At 40.9% G+C, this 27,223-nt stretch overlaps 2 protein-coding genes across 2 annotated transcripts; one reads left to right on the forward strand and one right to left on the reverse strand.

The window, feature by feature from the left end:
- The first annotated feature begins 4,583 nt into the window (after nt 1–4,583).
- LOC128491205 (protein NDNF-like) lies at nt 4,584–19,851 on the forward strand. The gene is made up of 4 exons (XM_053463478.1): nt 4,584–4,907; nt 9,285–9,502; nt 17,463–17,605; nt 17,980–19,851. Exons 2-4 carry the CDS (start codon nt 9,336–9,338, stop codon nt 19,377–19,379), a joined length of 1,710 nt encoding a protein of 569 aa, XP_053319453.1. The 5' UTR covers nt 4,584–4,907; nt 9,285–9,335; the 3' UTR covers nt 19,380–19,851.
- Nucleotides 19,852–25,540: 5,689 nt separating this feature from the next.
- LOC128490354 (coiled-coil domain-containing protein 63-like) lies at nt 25,541–26,930 on the reverse strand. Its single transcript, XM_053462205.1, has one exon. The coding sequence runs from the start codon at nt 26,864–26,866 to the stop codon at nt 25,541–25,543; it is 1,326 nt and encodes a 441-aa protein (XP_053318180.1). The 5' UTR covers nt 26,867–26,930.
- Nucleotides 26,931–27,223: the final 293 nt, after the last annotated feature.

Genomic DNA, 27,223 nt, shown 5'->3' on the forward strand with positions numbered 1-27,223 from the left:
TGACACCCCATTATTTATGCATCAATGCTAATATGTATGAATACTTAACTCCCTCTAGATTGTAAGCTTGGTGGACAAGGGCCCTCCTCACCTGTCAAATTGTTATGTTATATACTACTTATGTCCTGTCTATCCATTGTACAGCGCTATGGAATTTGATAGCGCTATCTAAAGCAATAAATAATAATTTCCATTTGTGGAACGCTTGTGTGTCGGTGTCAAGTTTAATAAACAAAGAAGGAAGCTACAACTCTCTGCAGCTTGACTACACTCAGGAGTGAATCATTCGCATGAAACTTTGAGCTGGCCTTGGTGAGCCGTAACCAAAGTGATCCTGTGAGCCGATAGCAAGCTTGTCCAGTGACCAGGACAACATAGTCCACCAGTCAGGACACTCAGCTAGTGAAAGTGAAGCACGTAAGCCATGATTATCCACTAACTGATCTCAGAAACCTGTCCGGGTTGGCTTGGCACTGCAGCTAAGCTTGGTACCAACTTGGTTCTGCCAATTTCCATTTTTGTTCCCCTGCACGCAGCAGTTCGGTTTGTGAGGAACTTTGAGGAACCTTAGATCAGTTCCCTAGCTGCACATCAGTCTCTACTCCGGGCAGTCTTTCCTAAGATATTTCAAAAATGGCCCTTTGAAGATTCCGACAAACACTTTTTATGCGTGCTAACATGTTTTCCATAACTTTATTTAAAAAAATGACACAATATTGTTACCATAGTCTGCGTCAAGCATCTACAACATATTAGCCACTGTTCTCCATCTGTTAAGCATGAAGAGGATATCAATTCACTTGCGGGACTGTTGTTGTAACTGTTGCAAGATAAGTCAGAGCAATGAACTAAAGGTTACATTGGCAGATAATGGGTTAATAGAATAGCCATGTCATTGCTTGTGATAAGAGCACAGGAACGAGCAAAGGGTGGCAATGACAGATAAAAGATCATTGGGGGCATGACCAGGAGATACTGTCACTGAACTCACAGCCAACCAGAGATTCATTACAGCAAGAAGGGCGAAGGGTTATAACCCAAACCACAAAGTTATTATATAATGTGTCTAAACTGCAGAACAATGTCACATCAACTGCATAAGCGGACCCTTTAAATTTGCCTCCAAGACCCTAAAATTCAGAGCTCTTCAGACATTGGCATAACCCTTTACCAGGGCTGAACTGAGGAGGACGAGGCAGCCCTAGAACTTTAAGGTCGACAACCACCTATGATGTCGGTGAGGTCGATGGCTGATTTGAGAGGCTGCATGCTACATTTTTATGTGCACACAGCGTGCGGCCGATTAATAATGAATGTTGAAAGGGACACAAGACCTTCTGCAAGACCTCGAGTTCTCCACCACGCAGAAAGTAACTGCACTATGTTTCATCTCCTAAACTGTAGCAGCCAATATCAAAAAGGTAGATGCACATAAAATAACACAGCATTAAATATATTGAGGCAAAAAAAACTGTATTATCATTCGTTCTAGGTAGATAGTGGGTAGATACTCCTTGCAAACTAGTAACTCCCTCTGCTGTTCTCTTTTATATACTGTAGTAACAAGTGTATTACCAAACTTCGCAAGGAGGAGGTCTCAGTTTATTATTCTGCAGGGTTTCTTTTTAAATATTTGAAACTGGAGATAGAATTCCATAAGTGAGTGATGCTCATGTCAACAAAGGGGGACTAGTAGAGAGCAATTGACTCCAAAACCTTGTGTCTTATACTTAAAATACCAGACATAACTGATTAGGTTATGGCGTGTGTTGTGTAGCACCTTGACAATCAAAACATTAACAGCCACTAAATGATTGTTTATCTCAGTGAATTTAACCTAAAGCTATAGATAGAAGCCTGATGCAATACCACTTAGAATGCCAGTGATTTGGAGCCAAACGAACGCTCATTTATCTTACAAGTTACTTCATGCATCCTATAAACTAAATTAAATCTCACACACAGATACATGTCAGGCACAACATTATGAAGTGTATGTTAATGTACTCTGCAGGAGCCAACAAATACACAATTCTCTATGTTTTATGAGTTTATGACAGGGTTGGACTGAGTCGACTGGCAGAGTATGCAGTAATTTAATAGGACATACATTGCCAAAAGCGTAATTCTGATTAGCATCTGCCTAGTCAACATACAATGTTCATTCGTTATGCAGCTAAGATTTAAAATGGGAGATATTGCAGGCAGGTTGATTATCTTTCATCTGGAGAAATGTTCTAAATGGTCATGTGGGCAAGGACAACTGTCCAGAAGGCTTACAAGATATATGGAGCGAGATTACGGGGCCCGTTGATAAAGCAGAAACAGTGTTGTAGAGTGTGCAGCTGTGATTCACAAGATTGTTGTCTCATTTCACCCCCTGTATTCCCTTTTTCTGGTGGTTCGGTGTGCAATAGGGATACCAGCCAACATTGACCTCTCTTCTGTTCCTTCACCTTGCCAGGGCATCAGAATACCTGAGAACTCTACAGGTTTCACCTGGAGACTCTGGGTGAATCAACCCTTCTACAGGTCAAGGTAACCAATATCTGGGTCACTGGAGCGTCATTTAGGCACACCGTTTCCCCGCCTACCCACATGCAAATGTAAGGTGATTGGAAATTACCCCACCAATGTGCGTGTCTAGTTCCTCAACCTCGAGTGGGTAAAGTCTATCACAAAGTCACTCCACCAAAAAATGAGGTCTCTGGGTAGCCTCAAAGTCCAAGTATGGGCACCAGAGAATGATGTGATGACCCTGTATGTCTCCTGAGAGCATACAGGAAGCAGGAAAAAAATCTCCTGTCCAAGGGCTATATCCCGCCTGCTCCGGGCGCCCTGCCCGAGGGCTATATATCTTGCTTGCTCCAGGCAGCAAAGCTCGCTCCCTGCAGCAAAGTTCCTCCCTGAACTCCTTACTTGTGTTATGAAGCTAAGGATTAACTAACCCCAGATACTTATCCTATTCATTTTATGAATGAAAGTGCAAAGGGGGTAACAAGGGCCAGATGGGCTCAGATTTTTGGGGGTTAAGTTAACCAACTGCAAAAAGAGATGTTTAAATGTTTGGTCATGGTTGTAGTCTCCTAGTCCTAACAAAAGCAAATACTAGAGTGTTCAGAATAATGAGCAAGCACATGTCTTATATAAAGCTATTTTACAAAAAGTGTAAAGAAAAACACAAAACATTTATATCAAGGTCAACAAGTGGCTGACTTGTTGCATGGGACATGCATAAAACCATCATGAATCAAGACCAAGGACTGATTAAGACCTGAGTCTCTATTTCAGAAAAAAATGGGCAGTCTAGATGGGCTGAATGGTTCTTATCTGCTGTCAAATTCTTTGTATCTATGTTAATAAAAAAAAATACAAACTCACATGAAATATGTCATTCCACAAATGTTTGACATTTCTTGTGATGTGGTGTATGCTGTAGGCAAAATGAAAATGTTCGTATCTATTACCACTATTTTGCATAATGTGAGCCTGTGTACACTGCAATGTACACTGCAAACATAGCGCGAGAAGACTTTGGTTCACTGAGAAAACTTAGCGTTCAATCTAGGGACCTTTAGACCCCTCAACCATGTGTATCCACTTGGTGGGGGAGAGCAGTGGGGGGTTTCCAGTGGTTTCAACTTTGTCTGTACCTGGAGTAATGCTTCAGAGGTAGAACTTCATTACTTAAACACGCTCACTTAGCCTTTGACTTATCCATTGGAATAGAAACAGAGAGGACTCTGTATCATCACTGTATATCGCATGCCCTGCATGTTAGATATCGATCTTAATTTTGTTGGTTCCAACATGCTTTTTAGGGTTATGTTCTAGGTAAATAGTCTTTGGAAAGTTGGTTTTACCATACCTATGATGAGGTGACCCTGGAAGGGTACAAAGATATATTGTAGGGGCTGTTATGTTCTGGGTTACTGCTTATTACCTGGTTTTCAAACATTTGTTTGGACTACAGCCCACTTTAGAAATACACTGGATACCCAAAGACCACCTCCAAACTCTGGACCATACATGATGAGCCATCACGTTTCATTTCATGTTATACGTAGATATACGTAGGTCATCCAGAGACTCGTGGAGACATTTATCTGCTCTACCTACATATGTATATAGCCCCTGTGATCAGCATTCCTGCTTTTATCTACAAACTTTACAAGCACTTTAGATTTGAGGCTTGACCTACAATATCATTAGCAGTCAGTGTTCCAACCTCATTTGTGTTTGTATCATTCCTACCCTGAAGCATCATATGTACCGCCACTGAGGTCATTTGGCACAAACTTAAAGTGTATAACAGCACCACATCAAACACATATTTTACCCCAGTCCTGCAAAGCAACTTTTCTTCTGCTCCTTGTACTTAGCTCCGTACCGTCACCCACCACATAATTAACAGCCAGCCAGACCTGATCTGAATTACACAGAACACTTGATATAGTCCTTTTTTTTTTTTTGCAAAAATATACATAAAGGTAGAGAGTAACGCAATAATTTAGAACATTTTTACCGACGGTGACAAACAGAAAGGTACGAGTAACCTTGGGTTACATTTCTCAGCGTGCATACTTATTATACAGCCGAACATTCCTGTTTTTATCATATGTAGATTCGGACGGATTGCATACAAACCTGCAGGTGTGTCAGCTTGGGGTGTGGTTGCGTCAGTATAGTGCCTTTTCATATCACTGCTGTCTTATACCTCTGTCTGTGCCAGAAGCGACGGTAACTAGCTCGGGCCTATAGATTACCTGGAAATTGGCTGATATTACGCATAAAAGGACAATGAATGAAGAAATGTACGTTTCACGTCTACAGATTCTAAGCAACATATTCTCCTTTTGAAAACAGAGTCCTCCTGCCACCCTCACAAAGTCTTCTACTCTATACAGGTAATATTTAGGGGGTCGACTTATATTAAATAGGGGTAAGGTGAACTGATTGGCCCTATAACTGTGGATGCTTATGAAAAATGCATATTTCTGTAAGGATGCACAAATATCTCTATTTTAAGGGCAGATCTGGTCACCTTAAAAGTTTATGTTCTTATTGTTGTATATTATAGGTGGGAAATAGACTATGGTATCACAGACCGTCCAGCCAGTCTGAAGGCTGTAACGCTGGTACATTGAAAGGGTTCACTGTTCATTATAAAGGGCCAATACGGACAAATTTCTCTAACTTGACGGACTGAGCTGGCCCTGTATAATGCATGATTCAATGGGTGAAAAGACTTAAGTTTCACTGATTTAGCTATACATTGCACATGGCCAGGCAAGCTGGTTTTGTTGTAGAAGTTCACTGGGGTTGGACCTTGTGTTTACTGCTATTACTAAAATAGTGTTTTTTTTCTTAAATACGGTAAGTTGAATGAAATGCTGGTTTGGGTGAAAAGTTTGAGTTACAGTTATCACTGTTAATGTAAATCATGACACAGATAGAAAAATTCTAATCACTCTAAATAGAAAGTTTTTTTTTTACTGGGAGAAAACATTCAAAGCATCCATTCTTCAATTTATTACCTATTTATGATGTGTTATGTGTTATTCTTGAGGCTGTAAGGCCACATCTCTTTCTGTAAGACAAAATTTATTTGCCCTTCCCAATATTTCCATTAAATACACCATCTCTAACATCCCAAAGTGCTTGTTGTAATTACTCTTTTTTCTTATACAGGATTATAACTGGAAACTTCAGATTTTTTACAGTTTCAGGGTGAATGGAAAGTTACTCAGGGTCATGCAGTCTGGAGCTAATTCTTTCGCATTCTACTCTGATTTAATATCTGGGTTATCCGAACTGGTAGTTTTCTCACTTGTATATCATTATTATTATTTATTGTTTATATAGCGCCATCAAATTCCATAGAGCTGTACAATGGGTAGACGGGACATTTCTAGCAGCAGCTGGTGGCATCTTATTAAAACTCTAGGCAGCGACCAGAATATTGGATGCCCCTGTAAATTATGATGATGGGGCCCAATCTATTATTATGGAATATGTGGCTGGCAAGGGTCCAGAATTTGCACACATGTAGTTTTATTGTGTAACATACATATGTTGATCATTTGGTCACAAAAATAAGGCTACTATCTCGCATATGTGCGGTAATAAGAAACACAAGAAGATGTTAGCTGAGCCATGGGGCCTCCATGAGTACACTGACTCATGGGGTCTTCTGCTTCCTGACTATGTACATAAAATGCTTAAACATGCTGCATTTATTATGATACAAATATCAATTTCTCTTAACTAGCAACCTTTATGATGTGGTTTCCATGGAAAATTAGATGTTTATCTTTGGACATTAAAGGGACACTCCAGCCATAAATGCACATTAATGCATATTATGGCTGTTTGGTCCCTTTACAGTTTTTGTGTGGTCCTCATTTTTTTGGTTTGGGCACGTGGAATACTAAAGGTAAGTTGTTTTTTTCCCATACAGGTTGAAAAATGGACATTTTTACTTACTCATACTTGCAAAATGTCCCAGGAAATCATCACTTGCTGGTGTAGGGAGCAAAATTAATGGAACACGAGGTCTGTTCCGTTAGACCTCTGCTTCAGCGCTCCCTAACACTGTGTGCTGGTGATTGATTCTGAGCTCCAAGATATCCCTACAACTGTGAAAATATCTGTGCCTATCCTTGGTTGAAAGGAGTGTGTGTGTGTGACTTAAAATGGGGGGGGGGCAACAAACTAAAAATTAAACAGTTTACAGTGTTAAACTGGGTTGGGTGTTAGTGTATGAGAGTGTGTGTTATTGTACAGTGTTTGAGTGTGTATGGGGGTGTCATTGTATAGTGTTAGACTGTTTTGGGTGTCAGTGTACAGTGTTAGAGAGTGTATGTGTGGGGGTGTCTGTATACAGTATTAGACTGGGTGGAGGGTCAGTTTGTGCGTTTGCATAAAGGGTTAAAGTATATGAGCCAGGGAGTGTGGGTGTCTGTGTGTGTTGGTGATTGGATATAGTTGTGTGTCTTTTAGTGTGAGTGCCCCACCCCAGGTAAGGCTCTGGATCTGCTCCTGTCTGCAATGGTTAACATTCATCCTTAGGCCAGGGATAGAAGCCACAACCCTGGCTTGGCAAAAGAGCAACTAAAAGGAGAGGTTCCTACACCCTCCATGTTACTCTGTGGGGAATGGGGACAACCTACATCCAACCCTTAGCACCAGCAGATTCCATAGCACTGTTACAATAGGGTACAGTAAAACAAAATAAGACAATCTAAATATTATTAACAGGCGGGGTTGAGGGAGAAGAGAGACAGCAGGAGAGGGCTGCTTGAGTAAGCATGAGTTGATTGTATCAAGGGTGATATGGATCACAGTTGATTCTTTGGCATACTGGTAAAGGTTGTGTCCTCAGCTTGTGAACAATATTGCAAAACTCTGATCTATTACCACCTGTAGTGCCAGTTGGTTCTTTTCAAAATCTCATTTACTAAGAGAGAAAGTGGTTTTGTTGGATGAGATTCTGTAATAAAGCTAAGAGCCATACAGGCTTGTTAATCGTTGACTATATGACCTTACATAAGGTTGTTATTCTGAAATGTTTTCCTACCCCACCACAACAATTAGCCCCTTTGGTTTTGGATATTTGTATAATGAGCTCCTATAACCACAGGCTTGTTGACTCCACTAATCAATGCCTGATCAGGGATTTAATATCCGACAATAACAATTTCTCCAAACCACATTACAACAAATACCACTTAGCTGCCTTGGTGAGGACCACATTTAGTGCATAATGGGAATATATGTTCATGAGGCACATACAGGGTTAACCCAGAGGCATATAAACTAAACTGTCCCTCTGAAGCCAGAAAAAAAATCCACGATTATATATTAGTTTTCTGGCCATAGGTCAACTGATGTACAAAACAAAGATCTATGTGTTCCGGGTACAGTTGAGGGCACTGGGAATGCATTATTTATTTAATGGAAGATCTAATCACGGAGCGACAGTAGCACACATTAATGATTTTCAAGCTACGGAATGGGTAAGCGTATCTGACACTTCCACCCCAGATACCTGTTTTGTTTTTGCAAGCTGTGACAGTACCATTGGGGGTGGAATCACCATAGGTGGGGCTGGGAATTGGAAAGTTGCCCCTGTCACACCCCAGTTTCATAACAATTGTATCACAAAAGCACACACCGAGCTGAAAAGCCTCTACACTGTAAACACAAGCAATACAAAATACTTCCACCCTCTTATCAGGAGGCTTTTGTCACATTGCAGACCAGCGATGTGGTTACCATGGTAACTGTATCTATGCCAGCATGCTTCAGAAACAGAAATATTACAAGCTTTTTCGAATAGATACCCTGAACATTTCCGACAGCCTTTTTAATGCAAAAGAACAATTTAGACAAATACGTATTCATACAAGCTTTACATGCCTTCGCCGCAGTGTATACTCTCACACTCAAGTATCGATCAAATTTTGGCCTCTTCTAATAATTCCTGGAATACATGAAAATAAATTCTTATAGTTTTAAACCAGGTCATGCGTACTTTTACAGCAAAAGTAGAGAAACACAGAGATGGGTTCAAGAAAGGAGAAAAATGCTGCATTTACATTCTTTAACCCAATGGAAAAAAACAAAGTACCTAAAGTACCTTTAGGGGAACCGGCTCCAGCTTCAAAGCTGCAGCTCCCCTTCTCATTGTCACTCCACTCATTGACATACTTGGGAACTTATGGGCTCTGGCTGCCCTTGCGGGTTGAGCCCAGGACTTGCCGCTAAGTCGTCGGTGGGTATTCTGGCTGATTTAAGGGGGAAATGGGCGGGAGAACTGGAGAAGCGGCTCTTCTCCCGGAGTCTCTAGGCGAAACCCAGAGAGGTCCTAGGTATGCTCATTGGCTGCTGCAACACCTATCCTGCAAGCCAAGTGGCAGTGGTGTGGGGAAAGGAGGCAATTGCGTATGGGGGGGGATACTGCATCATCAAAACACAGAGACCACTCAGTTATAATATGCATTAAACTTTATATGATGACTACCAATGGCAGTGAGGCCTGAGTATTTATAAAATCTTAAAAATCACTATGACCTGTCTCTTCCCGTTCTATCATTGTCTGTGCTATAGGACATTAAACCGGACACTACAGCACATGCACAGGAAGCTTACCATGTTTAAAAAACAGCAGGATTAAGTAGGCATTTGCATGTTAGATGAAGTGGCAGGGCCATTTTTGTATCTTATTTTTCAAGGCCACATATCACCATTTTTATTTATTTATTTTTTCCGTTGAATTCTAGTGTCATATTGGACCTTATTGTATTGGATAGCCAAGACATCCATTAAGGAATATGGAGAAGATAATTCTGCTTCTTATTCTCTGCGTTCACCCTTCATCCCACTACCATCTGCGTCATGCGCTATCCCCACTGGATATCAGTCGCTTGATATATATCAGCAGACCCCTCACCATTGGACAAAGAGTAGATGGATTTGTATCCGTGGACAAGCCAGCCAGGTAATGATCAAACAATTAATAACACTTGTTTCATCCAACGTTTCCATTACTATACTAGGATTTATATTTTTTTTGGGGGGGGGGTTTCTGGATTCTACCGTCCTTACCTAAATTCGTAAAGCTAAAAACCATAGTTACTCGTTGCCAAAATGGGCCAGGTACGAAGCAAAGCGATTGCTTCAGATCTGCCTCAAAACCAAGTGGCATGTTTCCAGTAACTATTCAGCAATCACTTTGTTTTTGTGTTGCTTCTTTTGATTATGGTTTGACAAGTGCCTGGAGCCAGGGCCGGCCTTTGGGGTGTGCGACCTGTGCGACCGCACAGGGCGCCACACTCCAGGGGGCGCCGCCGCGGGGTCCGCCGCCGCCGCCGCAGCGCGGTCCGACGCCACTGCCGCCGCGGGGTCCGCCGCAGCACGGTCCGACGCCCCTGCCGCCGCGGGGTCCGCTGCCGCCAGTATGGGGGCACCCGGCACCCCTCCAGAGACGGACAGTAATGTCCGCCGCTGGAGGAGCAGGCTCGCAAGGGAGCAGTATCGGAGGTCTTTAACAGACCTCCGATACCGCTCCCTTGTGATCCCCGCGGCAACAGCTGCTGTGCGCCGGGGTTTGCTGTCAGATCCCGGCGCACAGCACTGAAGCCGCGCCCACTGGTCTCCGTGCCCTCTGACCCGGAAGAAGAGAAGACAGAAGAACTAAGAAGAAGAGCGAAGAGGAGGCAAAGAAACTGAAAGAGGAAAGGTAGGAAAGCATAGAGTGACAGTGAGAGTGGATTAGTGTATATGTGTGGATTAGTGTATATGTGTGGATTAGTATATATGTGTGGTTTGGTATATATGAGTAGTTTGGTATATATGTGTGGTTTGGTATATGAGTAGTTTGGTATATATGTGTGGTTTGGTATATGTGTGGATTAGTATATATGTGTGGTTTGGTGTATATGTGTGGATTGGTGTATATGTGTGGATTGGTGTATATGTGTGGTTTGGTGTGTATGTGTGGATTGGTGTATATGTGTGGATTGGTATATATGTGTGGATTGGTGTATATGTGTGGATTGGTGTATATGTGTGGATTGGTATGCGTGTGGATTGGTATATATGTGTGGATTGGTGTATATGTGTGGATTGGTGTATATGTGTGGATTGGTATATATGTGTGGATTGGTATATGTGTGGATTGGTATATATGTGTGGATTGGTATATGTGTGGTTTGGTGTATATGTGTGGATTGGTATATATGTGTGGATTGGTATATGTGTGGTTTGGTGTATATGTGTGGATTGGTATGTGTGTGTGGTTTGGTATATATGAGTAGTTTGGTATATGTGTGGATTGGTATATATGTGTGGATTGGTATATGTGTGGATTGGTATATATGTGTGGATTGGTATATGTGTGGTTTGGTGTATATGTGTGGATTGGTATATATGTGTGGATTGGTGTATATGTGTGGATTGGTGTATATGTGTGGATTGGTATATATGTGTGGAGTGGATTGGTGTATATGTGTGGATTGGTGTATGTGTGTGGATTGGTGTATGTGTGTGGATTGGTGTATGTGTGTGGATTGGTATATGTGTGGATTGGTGTATATGTGTGGATTGGTGTATATGTGTGGTTTGGTATATGTGTGGATTGGTATGTGTGTGTGGATTGGTGTGTATATGTGTGGAGTGGATTGGTGTATATGTGTGGAGTGGATTGGTGTATATGTGTGGATTGGTGTATATGTGTGGGTTGGTGTATGTGTGTGGATTGGTGTATGTGTGTGGATTGGTGTATATGTGTGGAGTGGATTGGTGTATATGTGTGGAGTGGATTGGTGTATATGTGTGGAGTGGTGTATATGTGTGGAGTGGATTGGTGTATATGTGTGGATTGGTGTATATGTGTGGATTGGTGTATGTGTGTGGATTGGTGTATGTGTGTGGATTGGTGTATGTGTGTGGATTGGTATATATGTGTGGATTGGTGTATATGTGTGGATTGGTAAGGGTGTGAGAGTGATGGGTGTTATGCTGTACCATTTCCAATGTATTTTTCATTATATAATTATGCTCTAAAGTACATCATAACTCCCATCACTCTATACTGTTCCATACAGTGGCAGAGCTGGGAGGCAGAGGCCTTGCACCCCCACCGCAGGACTTCTGAAAGGTAAGTGAACTTCAAAGAGGGAGAGGGTAGATAGTTAGGAGGGGGTAGATAGGGAGAATGGAGTGAGACAGGGTACATAGGGCAATCATACTCCTATCATGCCAAGTAGTCTACGAGTACATCCTGGAATCTGCGGGCATGATAAGAATGTGATTGCTGTTAATTATATATATATATATATATTGTTATTTAATTGTTTTGTTATGTGTTATGGTGTGTGGGGGGGGTCATATTCGGTTTCGGCCAGGTAAATGCTGCACTTTTGGTTTCAGTCCAGAATTCGTTTCGGTGCATCCCTACTACTAAGCCAGACAATGAAGTGGTAGGCCTACACCACATCAATGTTTGGCGTAGTATATAGTGATTGGGGTTTTGTTACAAGTTTTGATTCCTTTCTTTTTTTGGGATGGGGGGGCGCCAGACGAGTAGTCCGCACAGGGCGCCAGAACACCTAAGGCCGGCTCTGCCTGGAGCCAACTAACAATGGGCATTAAACTGCTGTTACCCAAACTCAGGAGCTATATTATATTGATCGCTATGTTTTGCACCCCTGCCTAGCCATCTTTAATACTGATTGGACCCTGGACAAGCATTTGCTTGTTCCTCAGCATGCAATGACACCCTTCACCCCAACATCAAATAAAGTGCTTGCTGCACTGACTCTGCAGATTATGAGTTAGCCAGTGAGGCCTGACCCTAACATGACTCACATGAGACATCTGTAGAGCAGGGGAAGGACACAATACTATGTCTATTGCACGGTAAATTAATAATGTGGATCTGGGAAGTGACCCGAAGCTCTGGCCTTAGATGTTCAGCTGCCCTGTGGCACCCTCTCATCATCACCCCAGAGTGACTTTGTTCACCCACTCCTTTAGTGTGCCAACTCCAGCATTAACAAGTACAGAGTAAATAAATAACACATGGAAAGATAGCACTGTCTGTATAGAGAGACTGAATAGCACACAAACTCAGCCTATTGCGTATAGATTAAGTGAAAAGTACACACAGCATTTAAGGTACAGATCAAATAAATACTCCATGGAAACCCTAAATTGCGGATTGAAATCAAAATTCAAACACGCCAAAGGCCAACCCTGGCACTCACATTGCATTCATAGGACTTGCTCAGCAGCAGGTAGTCCAGTCCTTCATTGGAGAGAGCTGGCAGGGTGGAGGACACCACAGATCGGGGTGACGAACACTGGCAACAGTGGAGTGCTGGCACCTTCTGGTCCGGGGGCACATAAAGCCCAACGGCTCCTTGCCCTCCTCCACACACTCCGTTACACACAAATGCTCACACACAAGGATTCATGCTTACATACGCATTTATGCTCACACACAAACCTTTACACTTCACCCTCTCATTCTAACATACATACATACATACATTCATTCATAAATACTCCCTTCCACCATCATCCCTTGTTTCACTCACAGTTTCCTTTCTGGCACTCTGTGTGATCAGCCTCGCTTTTACTGTGGGATGACGTATCCTTCGTTACATGACCAAGGTGCTCCTGTGTCTCCGGCTGGGCCAGTCCAGAATTGTTTGCAAAGGGATGTTCCAACGTAGACAAGACTGGCTGCATGGGGATGCAGCATGTAGTTGGGTCACATAACCTTGTAACCAAAACCGTTTACCCCTATGGTTTCCAAGGAATGACTGGACTCAAGGCAGCTGTCCCTTTTTCCCCGCGTTAGATGCCCTACTGCGTGGACTCCAAAAATATAGATTTGGTCATGGATTTGATAACTGCCATTTGCCACGATAGGCCCTTGAAGCTGAGGACACATGGGGGTAGGTTTGAGATTGTGAGGGGGGGTCATGACGGATTCATGGAGTGACTCCTTACCTGCCTGCCCCACCTCTTATGGCTAAATCACTCTTTGCTCATTGGGGAAACAAAGTGACTGGGAAACCCTGTCTGGTCTGCCCTAACCAGACTTCCATGGACTAGCCAGCTATGAGGGCTCTACATGGCCGAAAACGCTCCATGTGCCTGACCGGGACTTAGCTGCAAATCCATGGCACTGTGTGGCGGCTAGGAACCGGAGCGATGCCCGCCAACATTTTGAATTGAATTACTACAGACGTCAGTTGTCCCACCACGTCGCTCTTCAGAGGTTATACTATGCTCATGGTGGAGAGAAAGCGCATTTGGGAAACCTGATTTTATTACCGCTTTAGAACTAGGGTTTACTCCGGAATTGATGTCGCTCCCTCTGGATCACCCCGAAATAGTGACTCTTTGTCGGGTGGGCATTGCTGGCTATAGAACTGTATGGAGGGGCCGAGCTGTCTGGTAGTGATGGGATTATACTGATCTAATTATGTTTGGGTGTATAAATATCTGTGCTGTTCCAAATAAACTCAGTTCATGTTTTCCACCTCAACATTGGTTCTGTCTGATGATTGGGGTGGGCTGCTATGACAACTTACTGTCCTTTTCAGGACAGTATTATTACTGTGTAGCTACGCTCCGACTAGCAACAGTGCCAGCACGGCTCCATTGTATTGTGGTCCCGCTAGTGTCAGCAGAAGGAAGCATGATTTGGTGGGTTTACCCAGTCATAACTGTCACAAACCGTTCAACAATAAACCTACAATTACACCTATGCATGTCCTTTTGGAACAAAAATCATAAATCATTAGACTACTTCCTGACCTTGTATGAAAAGGTGATATTTCAATGTTTAACAATTCTCATCCGCATAAATCCACTTGTGGGTCCAAATACACATTTCACATTACACTGGGTATGATAGGGGCAAGGAATTCGCTAAGAGAAAGTTCTAATGGTGATGTGTAAACACGGGGGAGACAGAACGGTGAGGTGTTAAACAAGGAGCCGAGGGGGAAATGTAACGGCGAGGTGTCAAACACGGAGGAGATGGAACAGTGAGGTGTTAAACACGGGGGGGACGGAACGGTGAGGTGTAAATCAAGACAAGAGAGAGGAGTAGTTTAATAAAAAGGAATAGGGGAGACATAAAGGAGAGAAATAATAAGAAAACACAAAAAGGAAGCTGTAAAGAAGGAATTTAATAAATTAAATAAATTGCACCAGGGCCCTTAGCTCATTAGTTCTGCCACCGATCCCATGCATGCACTCATTTCCTTATTATATTAACCTCTGATGGAAAGCTTGTCTACCAATCCTCCATTCCATTAATGAAACATAGATATGCATCATTCACTATATAAGTTGTTTTCATTTTATTGCCTTTATTTTCTGTCTCTCTCCCTTAAGTTTTTATTTTTTTTACCCCACCACTTGAGATTACACCTTTTATTACAAATATCATATGCTGTCCTTTTAGAGACTCACATATCTCACCAGTACATCTAACACTTAATGACACATAATTGCGAAGGACCCATCTTACTTACTGCACATTATAGGTATAAGTGAGCAGGTAGCCAAACTGGTGTTTTGCTGGTTTAACAAGTGTACATTATATGACAGTCCTCATATGGTTCATAACCTCAGGCTGTGTGGGAAGTTTAAGGTGACAGGTGGCTCGTGAAGGTTGGGATTCACATCTTGCTGGAAAGTTAAACTGCAATCAGGGCTCATAGTCTTCCTCCCTGGCCTTTATGTTGTATTATAAGCACAGATGTGTTCCTGTCCTTACATTACCTTGTGCTGGGAAGGGCAGGTATGATGAGTAATAAAACTATTCTGTCTGTGTTTTGCCATTACAAGTGCAAAGCAGACAGCCTGAGACAGACTGACTGCTCTTTAAAATCACCTGTTTTGTAACTATGTATTGTAACCAATTTACCACATTTAAACAAATATCTAAATATATATCTATATACGGTATATATATATATATATATTTACACCTGATCTACAGAGCCCTTAACAACTCTGCACCCCCCTATATTTCTAACCTCCGATTTGACTTTTGGCTATCTTCTACTGTCATTCCGGTATTCTGGATTTAACCCGTGTTGTACCCCTTCTTTGAAATTCCCTTCCCTGTTACATCATTTAAACCAATATCTAACCAATATCTAAATATATATCATAACACACTCGGCCATCATCCTAAGCAAGCCATCTGAACAAACAACCTCTACAAATAATCCGGACTAAACTCATTCCCACCAAGCAGTCCTGTCCTACTGTTTTACTTCCCCCCTCACCCACCGACTTATCTTTTTGTAGCAATTTGTTATTGTTTGGGATTTGTCACAGATTGTAACAGCGCTACGGAATCTGCTGGTGCTCTATGAATAAATGTAATTAATATATACATACATCAATATAGAGATATATTATAGTCTTCCTCTACACACGCTAAAACGCTCATGGCAAACCATGGCCTTTCTATCTCAATCCTTCAGAAACCCGTGAATGCAGTAAAACTGTTTATAACATCCACATTTGTTTACTTCAGTTTTGACATAAAATTTTTCAGATTGAATTGAAAGCTTTTTTAAACTTCACAGGCAAGATTATAGGGCGTTCCACTCCTGGGCTAGTTTTAGTTCTCTGATACCTACTCGGTTTTGTTCCAGAGCTGCTTTTCTCCTGTCAAAATGCTGCCCACAAAGTCTGCTGTCTCAGGCATTAATTAGAAACCTAGTGTAGTCTACTTACTCCCAGTAATGGAGAGAAAACAAACAGTGAGTAAGACAGCCAGGCAACAGTATGTAGCTGTCAACAGCCCTGAATTTCCTGAGCAGTCAAGACAACCAATGAATGTCTCATTTAGCAACAGATGGCAACTCAAGTGACATCTGTGACATCCCAGGATGGGAAATGTTGGTTAGTATGTTAACTCTTTTTGTTAAATGTGATTATGACAGTCCCTGACATCCCAATGAATCCCACATTTATTCAGCACTGTTGGCCACTAAATTGGATGTATGAAATGTGCGTGGATTTGGGAATTATAATTCCAAAAATGGCCAGATATTTTGACTGTAATACTAGGAGCTCCAAAGTTGCACTCTGAGCCAACTCTGGGGGAAGCAATACCTCACCAAGGTCTTCAGTTCACCCATTCTCCCACTACATTTAATGATATTTGGGCCTAGACCCTCCCAGAGGAGGGATGGCGCCAATAGAGATTTCATATTTGGTGCCCAAAGTTATTGCTGTAATGGGCCCGGGAACTGGCAAAGAGAGACTTCTGTGTAAAATAGATATATTTCTTTTTTTTCTACTAGATGGAGGAGGTCACAGCTGTGAATTTCTTTTTCATCTAATATTTGATGATTTGATCATAGATGATGGGTGATAAAAAGATCCTAAAGCTAATGTGTGCCTATGATTCTTTTTAATAATACCTTTAGTGGTCATCCTTTTTAATTATTTTAACTTTTTTTTTTTTTTTTTTTTTAAGTTATTTAGAAAAACTGCAAAGAAAAAAAAAACTTGAACCTACTTAGCCAGGTGTAATTAAATATTTACGAATGTTGTAATATTAATTTCCTGGCTATCTTGGCTAGTTGGCTGCTGCCACCTAGAGTGCAGTTAGATATACATTAATACTGAATTAATAAGAGTTTGTGTATCCCAACTTCTGTAACCACAGAAAGTAAAGACTACAGTATTTAAAAACACATCTAACACTCCATTTTCTAGCAAAATGTTCAATCTACTCAGGGGAGGGGTAAACCAAGGAGCATATTTATAGTTGACTTGTGCATTCTTATTTGGGAGAACATGAAAACAAATGCGGCACTTTTTTTTTATATAACATATGGTGAATTTACTGTAATTGAAACACATTCAGTTTTTTGAATTATGCCTGTAATTATGTTTTTTTCCCCCAACAGGTATTACATTACATTGAATGAAAGTGTCAGCTCAGTGACTATTAGGGTGACCCCCTGTGAATCACCGTTATTTTGGTCTTTGTCTGTCTTAACAACACACAGCCTGCCACCTCTGGCAAAAGATGGCTCTGAGGATCTTAGTGGTAAGTAAATGCTTGCTACTCATTGAAGATATTGTCACTATTTTCATTGTTTTTAAAACAGATTAAACAGTTGCTTAATGGGTTAGGTGTATACCACACTTTAAGCAGTCTCTATTTCTTGGTTCACCTGCATCTCTTACTAGCTCCTGGTGTCACTTAGGTTAGATTCCTGCCTATTATCATTGTGCCACTTGCACTCTCTAAGGGGAACGTCCCTGGCACCAGTAATCAAATGCAAGGTCATCAACCTTAAAATAAAAAAACAAAAACTTATGAAGTATAGTATGAATGACAAAAACAAGGTGTTTTTTACAAAATGTAGTTCTATAAATCAAGTCACTGTTTTAACAATTGAATATTCTTTTTTCCCCTAGGAGGTATTGTTAAACATCAGGATTCTCGTCTGTTTGATCACTGGGACCCTCAGAAATTGTTTTCTTTCCAAGGAAATGGAGAAGAATCATTTTCTGTCACTATGACCCCAGGTGGATTTTATTTCCTTGATCTGGTTTCTCTTGAAACTGATACCAACTTCCATGTGTTTGTCTGGGACAGTAAGAGCCAAGCCAATCCATGGCCCCAGCTGCCTACTGATCCTCGTGTTGACATTGTTTCTATTGAGGAGAACAGTGCTAGACTGTCTTGGAAACCCAGCTTGGGACCTTCTGATGGAAGCGAGGTTGAGTTCTGCGTATTCATAAATAAGCACCATAACTTCAAAACACTGTGTGCCACTGAGCTGAACACTGGGCTGAACACAAAGAGGCAATCACAACCCAACTGGAATGGGCAAGATGAAGACCTAAATAAATTAATACATTTTGCCAAGAAAAAGTCCAAATATAAGGATCTTACTTCACTAATGGTATCTAAGTCCCAGAATGCAAAGAGTCCTAGTATGTTAGGAGTTAGTAGCAATAAACTTTGGTTTTCCAAAAATGGATCTGGAGGACAGAGGTTCTGTGTAAAGGACTGGGCTAATGTTACCATTTCTGGCTTGAAGCCTAAAACCCTGTATTACTTTGACGTATTTGCAGTAAGTCCAAAGCATGGAACAAGTGTGGCTTATACTGGAACATTTGCAGAGACAAAAACCAAGCACAAATCACTGATTCCAAATCTTCCTAGTGAGGAGATGGTCAACATTTTCCTAAAAAGTCGAAGAGTTAGAGTATTCAACGTGGATCCTCCTGCTAGTGGCTACAAATGGCTTTTTGTTCACTCCTGTCTTCATAAAGTCCACCTGCAGATTAACACGAATGGAAAAAATATAGTATCCCAAAGTCTCCAGGGAGCTCATAACTTCAAGCTCACTGAAAACGCAGACAAGTACATCATTACAATAAAGTCCAGCCGGGGAGGGCCAGGCTTAGTTAAGCTTTACACAACCAATTCTCACAATCACTTACCATTCCCTAGCCTGCCATCTGACATCAGCGTATCTGTCTCAAAGAGATCCTGCTCATCTGCCAGAGTCACGTGGGCTGGAAGTGGAAAAGGGGTCAAGTATTGTATCTATGCCAGACATCTGGAGCAGAATTTGGATCTCAAGTTAATTCACAAACATCAAAACAGCTGTCTGAGCACCAGTGCTCGATCTAAAGCGGAGAAAGTGCTCTGTAGACAGGGAGCTCTAGAGACTTTCATGGAAGAGCAAATTACAAACCTGAAACCTGGAAAAGTCTATTTGGTGGATGTGTACTTCCAAGGCCATTATAACACCACCATAAAATTCCCCAGTCTTGTTGTGAAAACTCAGGAGCATTGCACGTGAACGAATATCCTTAATTAACAAAAGGACACTTTAAAGACTTTAGTGTGACTAAGACACAAGGCAAGGCACGCTCTACTGTATTCAAGGGCCATAAATGAGACTATTTCAAGAGCCCAAGAAAAACAAAATATATTGATCCTTTAAATACAGACCAAAGAATGCAATAGACATCTTTGCAGAGTGATATTTGTATAGAGATGTATCACTATGCTTGTTACATTTATTGAGCATGGCCATTGTTATGGACATTCAACAGATCTTTGTATTTTACATATCCATGTGCACTTCCAATTTCAGATTATAGATGTGGGACCCTAATCAGCTGCTTCAGCAACTTTATTATGTAGACCGATGCTTTAAATAGATTATTAAACATTGCAGAAAGATATGTTTCCTGGGTTCCCCAAAACATGTATGGTGCCTACTTTTTGTTAAAATATAAAGAAACACATTAAAAAGTTAATTTTTGGAATGTTTTAACATGATGTATGGACTTTTGTTTAGCCAATAAGGGTCCATCTTTGCATATTGTTGGACGAATGCTCTCATCATAAGCTGATTTGAATAGAGTAGACTTTATTCAGAATATTTTTTCCACTCAATGTATGGTTTTAATAAGAGGACCTATTAAAACCATGTTTTTAAGGGGAAAGGTTGCACCCAGGTAAGCAGATGCTGCCGGTCAGGTCATTAGCATTAAAGGTACTTTTACACAAAGCAAGGCCAATAAAGATTTTGTTGGATGAGTGTGGTGTGGAAGAACCTGACTGTCCAGTAAAGATATAGACAAAAACAATCCAAATTCCACGTGTAAAAAGTGCAAAATAATAATACCGTATTTGCTCGATTATAAGACGACCCTGATTATAAGACGACCCCCCAAAATCTGAATATTAACTTAGGAAAAAAAGAAAAAGCCTGAATATAAGACGACCCCAAAGGAAAAAAGTTTTACCAGTAAATGTTAATTCATGTAAACTATTTTTTTTAATAAAAGCTATGATTGAGAAAAAGATTTTTTTTGTTTTTATTTCTTGTATTTTCCAACCTGTCCCCCAGTTACGCACATCTGCCCCCAGGCTTGCCACTCCAATATGGCACTGTGGCCCATGATATGCCTTTTAACCCTCTATATGCCACTGTGCCCCATGGTATGCCTTTTGACCCCCTATGTGCCACTCTGCCTCCAGAAATGCCTTATACCCCTATATCCCATTCTGGCATTTAGGGGGTTAAAATGCATATTATGGGGCAGAGTGGCATATAGGGAGGTATAAGGCATTTCAGGAGGCAGAGTGACATTATGGGAGTTAAAAGGCATTGTATAGAGCACTCTGCCTCCAGAAATGCCTTATACCCCTATATGCCACTCTGCCATTTAGGGGGTTAAAAGGCATATTATGGGGCAGAGTGGCATATAGGGAGGTATAAGGCATTTCAGGAGGCAGAGTGAGCTATTAAATCCCCCCTTAACGCCACTCCAGAAATGCCCTATGCCCCCATTTAACACACACACACACCCTATACCCCCATTTAACTAACTAACACACACACACACACACACACACACACACTCTCTCTCTCTCTCTCTCTCTCCCCCCCCCTCTCTCACCCCCCTTCCCCCGCTCTCCCCCCTCTCTTACCGGTGCTTCCAGCCGGGGCAGCGGGTTGACGTCGCCTTCTGCTGCAGCCGGAAGGATGTGTGGCTAGCAGCGGGGGTTTGTATGCGTCCGTCGCGTATACTTTCCCCGGCTGTCAGAGATCAAAGTTCCCCGCACCGGTGCGGCACCGGTGCGGGGAACTCTAATCTCTGACAGTCGGGGAAGGTCTATGCGACGGACGCAGACAACCCCCGCTGCTAGCCACACCTCCTTCCGGCTGCAGCGGACGTTGTCTACGCGGATCGCGTAGACGTCAACCCGCTGCCCCGGCAACGCAGTAGGAAGCAAGGAAGCACCGGTAAGTGTGTGTATGATGGGGGGGGGTGAGACAGGAGGATCCAGGTCCCCTGCAGCAGTGCGGGGGATCTGGATCTTAGTCTCCTAATCAGACCTCTATTTGAGGTCTGATTAGAAGACGACCCCGATTAGAAGACGAGGGGTATTTTTCAGAGCATTTGCTCTGAAAAAAACCTCGTCTTATAATCGAGCAAATACGGTAATAATACTCTCCAAGATAGCAGCCTCCAATAGACACTCTTCCTCAAGATGCTCAAAAACACAATACGACAACCATTGAGCGCATATAAATGGGGAGAAACAAAAACAACACTAATAGTGTAATATGTAAACAAAAAGAAAATAAAAAGGGGTGTAAGATCCACTCACAAACTTGTTGGACAAAATAGGCTCATCAAGGTTCAGTAGGATATTTGCAGAATTTTAATATCTTCTGAAATCTATAAAAACAAAAGGACCACAAATAGTGCAGTATCTTCACAGTTCAGGGAAGAGGGAGATTTGGATACACTTACAGTTAAACGGGGCACAACTATATGCAAATAGTGTGCAAAAACGCAATGTAAACCCAAGTCCACTGTTGAAGATCAATCTCTCAAAAGTTCAACATCAGAAATTCCCACAGAAATACTCCAAAGCCCTGTGGAAAGCCTTCCCAGAAGAGAGGAAGGTGTTATAACTGCAAAGTGGGGGACTACCTACATATCAATGTCAAGTATTTAGAATGCAATATCATAAAAGTCCCTGTTGATGTAGTGGACAGGTGTTCCAATTTGCATTCTTATTCGGGCGAACATGAAAATGAACATGAAGGGTGCGTTGATGCTAGAGGAGGACTATGCCAGCGACCGATAGAGTTGCTCTTATGGACCTCCGGCAACCAGTAGAGTCATTCGCATGGACCTTTAACTCCTGGAACCTCCCCAGGCCTGGCTTCGGCGTCAGGAGTAAAAGTCTGTACGAGCAACTATTGTATTCCTATTAAGTAATACATTTACTGGTCAATGTTTCTTTGTCCCACCAGCAGATGCAGGTATGTGTGGGATTCCAGTATGTGCTATTTTTTTTAATTTTGTTTTTTTTTATTCTGGCCTCTTCATTATTGGGTTAATATATAGCAGAACCAGAAATGGAAGCTACAAGAAGATTTCAGATTTTAATGTAGGTTGGCCTTGTTTCAAAATTTTTCTAATAGCTGTAACAATAAAGGCTGAGAAATGTTTCCTTCTTTTGTTACTAATTGACAGATAGTACTCCTCTGACATGCTCGATTCACTGTTACTCCCTTTTGCTATGTTACAGATCTTTAGTCTATGACAGGGACGTCCAACGTGTGGCCCTCCAGCTGCTGCAGGACTACATCTCCCATAATGCTCTTTCAGCTAAGAGGCTGCCTGAGGAGTATGGGAGATGTAGTCCTGCAGCAGCTGGAGGGCCGCACGTTGGACGCCCCTGGTCTATGAGAAGTAGACATTAATGCAATGGACAATTTATCAAAATACATTACACTTTGCATAGATCTCAGAATGTTATAGATAAGAGGATTTAAACACTATGTGCAGTTTCATATCACAAATACTACCAAATTCAAATTACAAAGAGAAAGTCCCTCAAAACTATCTAAAGGGTCTCTCCAGACATCATATGCATCACCCCCATCCATATGCCTCCATAGCGAATTAATGTAAAAAAATTTACTATAGAATCCTTTGTCAACTTCTTTAAATACAAAAGGGTCCAAGTTGAGGTAAATCAACCACCATGAGGGGAAATAGCCCCCACTCAGAACTGGGTGTTTGTACCAGGATGAGCCCTTTATATATGCCCATGTATATTACATTTTTCTCTCACTGTAATTTAATGATTTCAAAACCCTTTATGAAAAGAGGCTCTCAAACATCCATAAGCTAAACCTCCATCTTCTTCCTTAGCTTTCATATATCCTATACTCCCTGGTAATATATATATATTATACAAAATAGCTTGCGTTACCGTAAGATGAGTTGCAAATGGGGAAGAAAAACAGTTTCCCAAAGTGATTTATAAACACAACTCAAAGGACATTTAATTGATGAGTGATTAATTGGACAGACACTTAATTTTCTGTATGGGGATTCCAACATACAGATAATATTTCAGTGAATATGACCCCCTTGAATGTCTGGGGTTGTATCCTATTCATGCATGTAAACTTTTATAAGGATAATTTGAATCTGGGGGCTTTGAAACAGGACATGGACCCTGTAAAATAATATGTAAAAATTCCAAGTCTGGAAACCGATATGCGATATGTGTTCCATGTGTTCAAATTCTGGCCTTGTAGCTTCCCCAAAAACAGATATTACAGTTGAACAAGGACATAGCGAAATACTGAAAAGGCTGTTGTCCGCAAATGGGTAAAAATACCTTTGTCGTGAAGGGGTTCGGGGGCAGAAGAAATCACTCAGATATGCTGTCTTATTGCACTATATAGAAAAGTATTTTTCAAGCAAGTACATTTTTATCTTTTTAAAAACAACTCATTTTCCATGTAAATTGTGATTTGTAGATTTGTCACCATTTTAGAATGCCTACAAAGAAGGGAACGAGAAGAAGAAAGGAAAACAGCAAAATGACCACAAAAAAAGGAACAGAGAGGCAAAAAGCAGTAATCAAAAACATAGGTTTCTCAGAGGCAAAATAATAACAGTAAATCTATAAAGCATTATAGAAATTTAAACTAAAACTGAGAAAAAGTAACCTATATATAAGAGAGTCATTTAGGTAAAATAATTTTGGAATAAATGCAACGTAAAAAATAGATTTAGTTCAGGACGTACAACAAAGGAATATAAAAATGTGACAGGTCACAGCACTTTTCATAATTTTTGAATGATTGCTGTACATAATACAGGTATCGGCTATATTTTACATGAAATTTATTTTGTAAACTTTCCTACTCTATCATTATCGAAGATTTAAGATTTTCTCAATAATGGGACAATGCCTGAAATGAGCTTAAACAGGGTTGTAGCTAGATATTGAAAACATAAGTAAAGTTCAAAAGATACTGAAATGTGTGGTATCAGAAGATTTACTTCTTCAGCAATTTAGGAAGGAAATTCCAATTCTCAATGAACTGTGAAATTTGCAGAGAATAAGAAACTAATAGTAAACCAAATTTCCCCAACTCATGCACATTTTTTGCTGGTCGGGGGGCCTGAACAAGTATTTTGCATGAGCTTAATGGGACATAACTGACAATGGGACAGTAAAGTAGCCCACATGTGCTTTACAGCGATATGTCTAGATCTAGATAATCCAGATAATCTCTAGATTTTCTGGATTCACTCTCAACATCACATCTGAACTAGCACTGCTATACAGTACACTGCTAGGACGGCTATAAGGCATACCTGCCAACAGTCCCATAAAATTCAGGTCTGAAGTTGGCAAGCATGCATAAGGAAATCCAAGACCTGTTACATTTTAGTGTTTCAGTATACTATTCATTTAAGCTGCTATAAGAGAGTAAGAACTACAAGAGACAATTCAAGTAAAGTTTACCATGTTTCCCCTAGTGATTGAGAGTCTGGTCTGGTCAATATAGAAGAGAAAAGAGAACAAGAAGTTGCAGAACAAGAAGATGCTGGGGCATCTGTGCCATAACATTCCCTGATTCCCGAGCGATAGCAGAGATCAGGAATACTTTCCTGCATGCAAGCGAGCTGATCTCATGGAAGATGTTTAAGTAGCATGTACCTTAATGAGGATGGGATGTATGTCTCACTTCTATATTTCTCACTCATATAAACCATAGGGACTTTTTCATATACACCAATGCACAGCACCCAATTAAACCTTATACATGAGAAGGTTCTAACTAAGATATTGAATATCAAAACATAGTAAGTCTCCTGACAGGTCACAGAGTGTATTGTGATCCAAACAAGATGACAAAATACCAGAATAAAAGATTATACTACTAAGAAATTGATTACTGATGATAACCTATTACCAGCAGGCTCGCTTGCCATGGAGTTAGCTTCTGGTACTGAACATTATAAAATATATACATCTAAAATAAGGTGCACATAATAATAACACCAACAATAACAGTTGTATTTATTACTTTATTTCGGAAAAAGTAAACTTCTACATTCTTCTACTTTTCTCCTGTAGTTAAAGTCTGGATAACTAATGCTGCTCAGACATATCTCTTATTTAGAGGTCATTCTTGATCAGGAGAAGCTCAGATATCTTCTGTTCAATCACAATGAAGTATTCCTTTACATTCAGGTCTGTGATGCCTTTATTCCCTCCATTAAGTTTTTTAGTTAGCTCGGAGTCACAGTTGATCATATTGAACAGGCCTTCCACTGATTCCTTGAGATGACTGAGAAAGTCGTTGCTGTTTTTGGAGATATTACCTTCATCGGCGGTGAGAAGTTTTGTCTGAAAAGGCTTCAGGCTGCAGTGTTTCTCCATATCAGCTGGAAACCACAGATGATTGAAATGAACTATACCATCCTCTAGGACTTTTATTTTATGTTCAAGCATTTCTATCTCGTTGTTCAATTCACATAATAATCTTAAACTGGATGAATTATTCCCTTCGTTCTGAATAAATTGTTTTTTCAGGCTCTTTAGGTAGGGCTCTGTGCATTGCTGAACTAACTTCTCATATTCAGTTTGGTTCACAAAGTCTTCTCTTTCGCTTCCACCTTCTTTCTTAAAAGTCCGCTTCCCATCTTCCAATGTAGAGCGATCAAAGTTTTTGGTTTGCATAAACGTTTCAAGTTTACTCTCACCCTCAAACATCAGAACATTTTCCTTCATCTCCATGTAATACTGCTTGATCGCTCTCTCTGTTTTTTCCTTCAGAACCAGAATCTTTGCCAGAATTTCTTCTCTTTTATTGTTTGTCCATGTTGCCTGTTTCATTGTATTATCTATAACCAGCCTATATTGGTTGAGTTGGTTCTGAAGCCTCTGCTGAAATTTACTATAATTGGCTCTCTGATAACGTAAATGGTTAATCTCTTGCCTCAGTCGTGTATTCTTGGCCAGTGTTTCATTGAACTGCATGTTTACATGCTGGAGCTGGGCTTCCAGGATGTTGATCGTCTTATGTGATTTGCAAATTTCTTGCACATTTTTGCATGGAGGTGCCACGCTTTTCTGTTTCTCCATTATTTCTGTCATTTCCTTTACCTGCAAGTCCAAATTTGCGACATGGGCCTTTTCCAATTTAAGAAGAGAATCATAAAAATGTTGAGTTTTTATAATTTCTTGGAGTTCTTTGGTATTTTTAATATCAAGTGAATTGTTTCTGTCTGTTCTGTTTAAATGTATGTTCAGATACATTTCTCTTTCTTCTTGTATCAAGGAGGACATCTGTTTCTGCTGATGCTGGAAGAGGTTCTTGGTCTTTTCATTGCTAGATGCTTTCTTTTTCCCCAGATTTTGAACCCACTGATGAATATCTTTCGCCTCTGTTTCAGCCTGCATTTCTTTGCCGTTTTTAGGTCGCACCAAATAACGTGACATGTTCCACTACTCTCTACAGCTGAGCTGCTAAAAAGGCTTCATATAAATTTAAGAAATCCTGTTGGTGGAGGGAGGAAATCAATAATTTAGGCAACTCATCTGTGTTTAAAATGTCTATTTATCTAGGTTTTTTCCATGTGTTTATAGATTTGCTGAAACCACTGTTCCTAGAGCAGGCCTGTAGTATTTCATTATGAATTGGAAATGTAATCCTTACTCTAATATCGTGGGGAGTGCCTTTTTTGAGGGACAGCACAAACGTCGGTTGAGGACGCACAACAGCAAGTCCAGATAACGTATTAACTGCCACTGTTAACGATGTATAATTACATACAAAATACAAAAACTGATACCCAT

The sequence above is a fragment of the Spea bombifrons genome, chromosome 4 (assembly GCF_027358695.1).
Source record: "Spea bombifrons isolate aSpeBom1 chromosome 4, aSpeBom1.2.pri, whole genome shotgun sequence".
Classification (NCBI taxonomy): Eukaryota; Metazoa; Chordata; class Amphibia; order Anura; family Pelobatidae; genus Spea; species Spea bombifrons.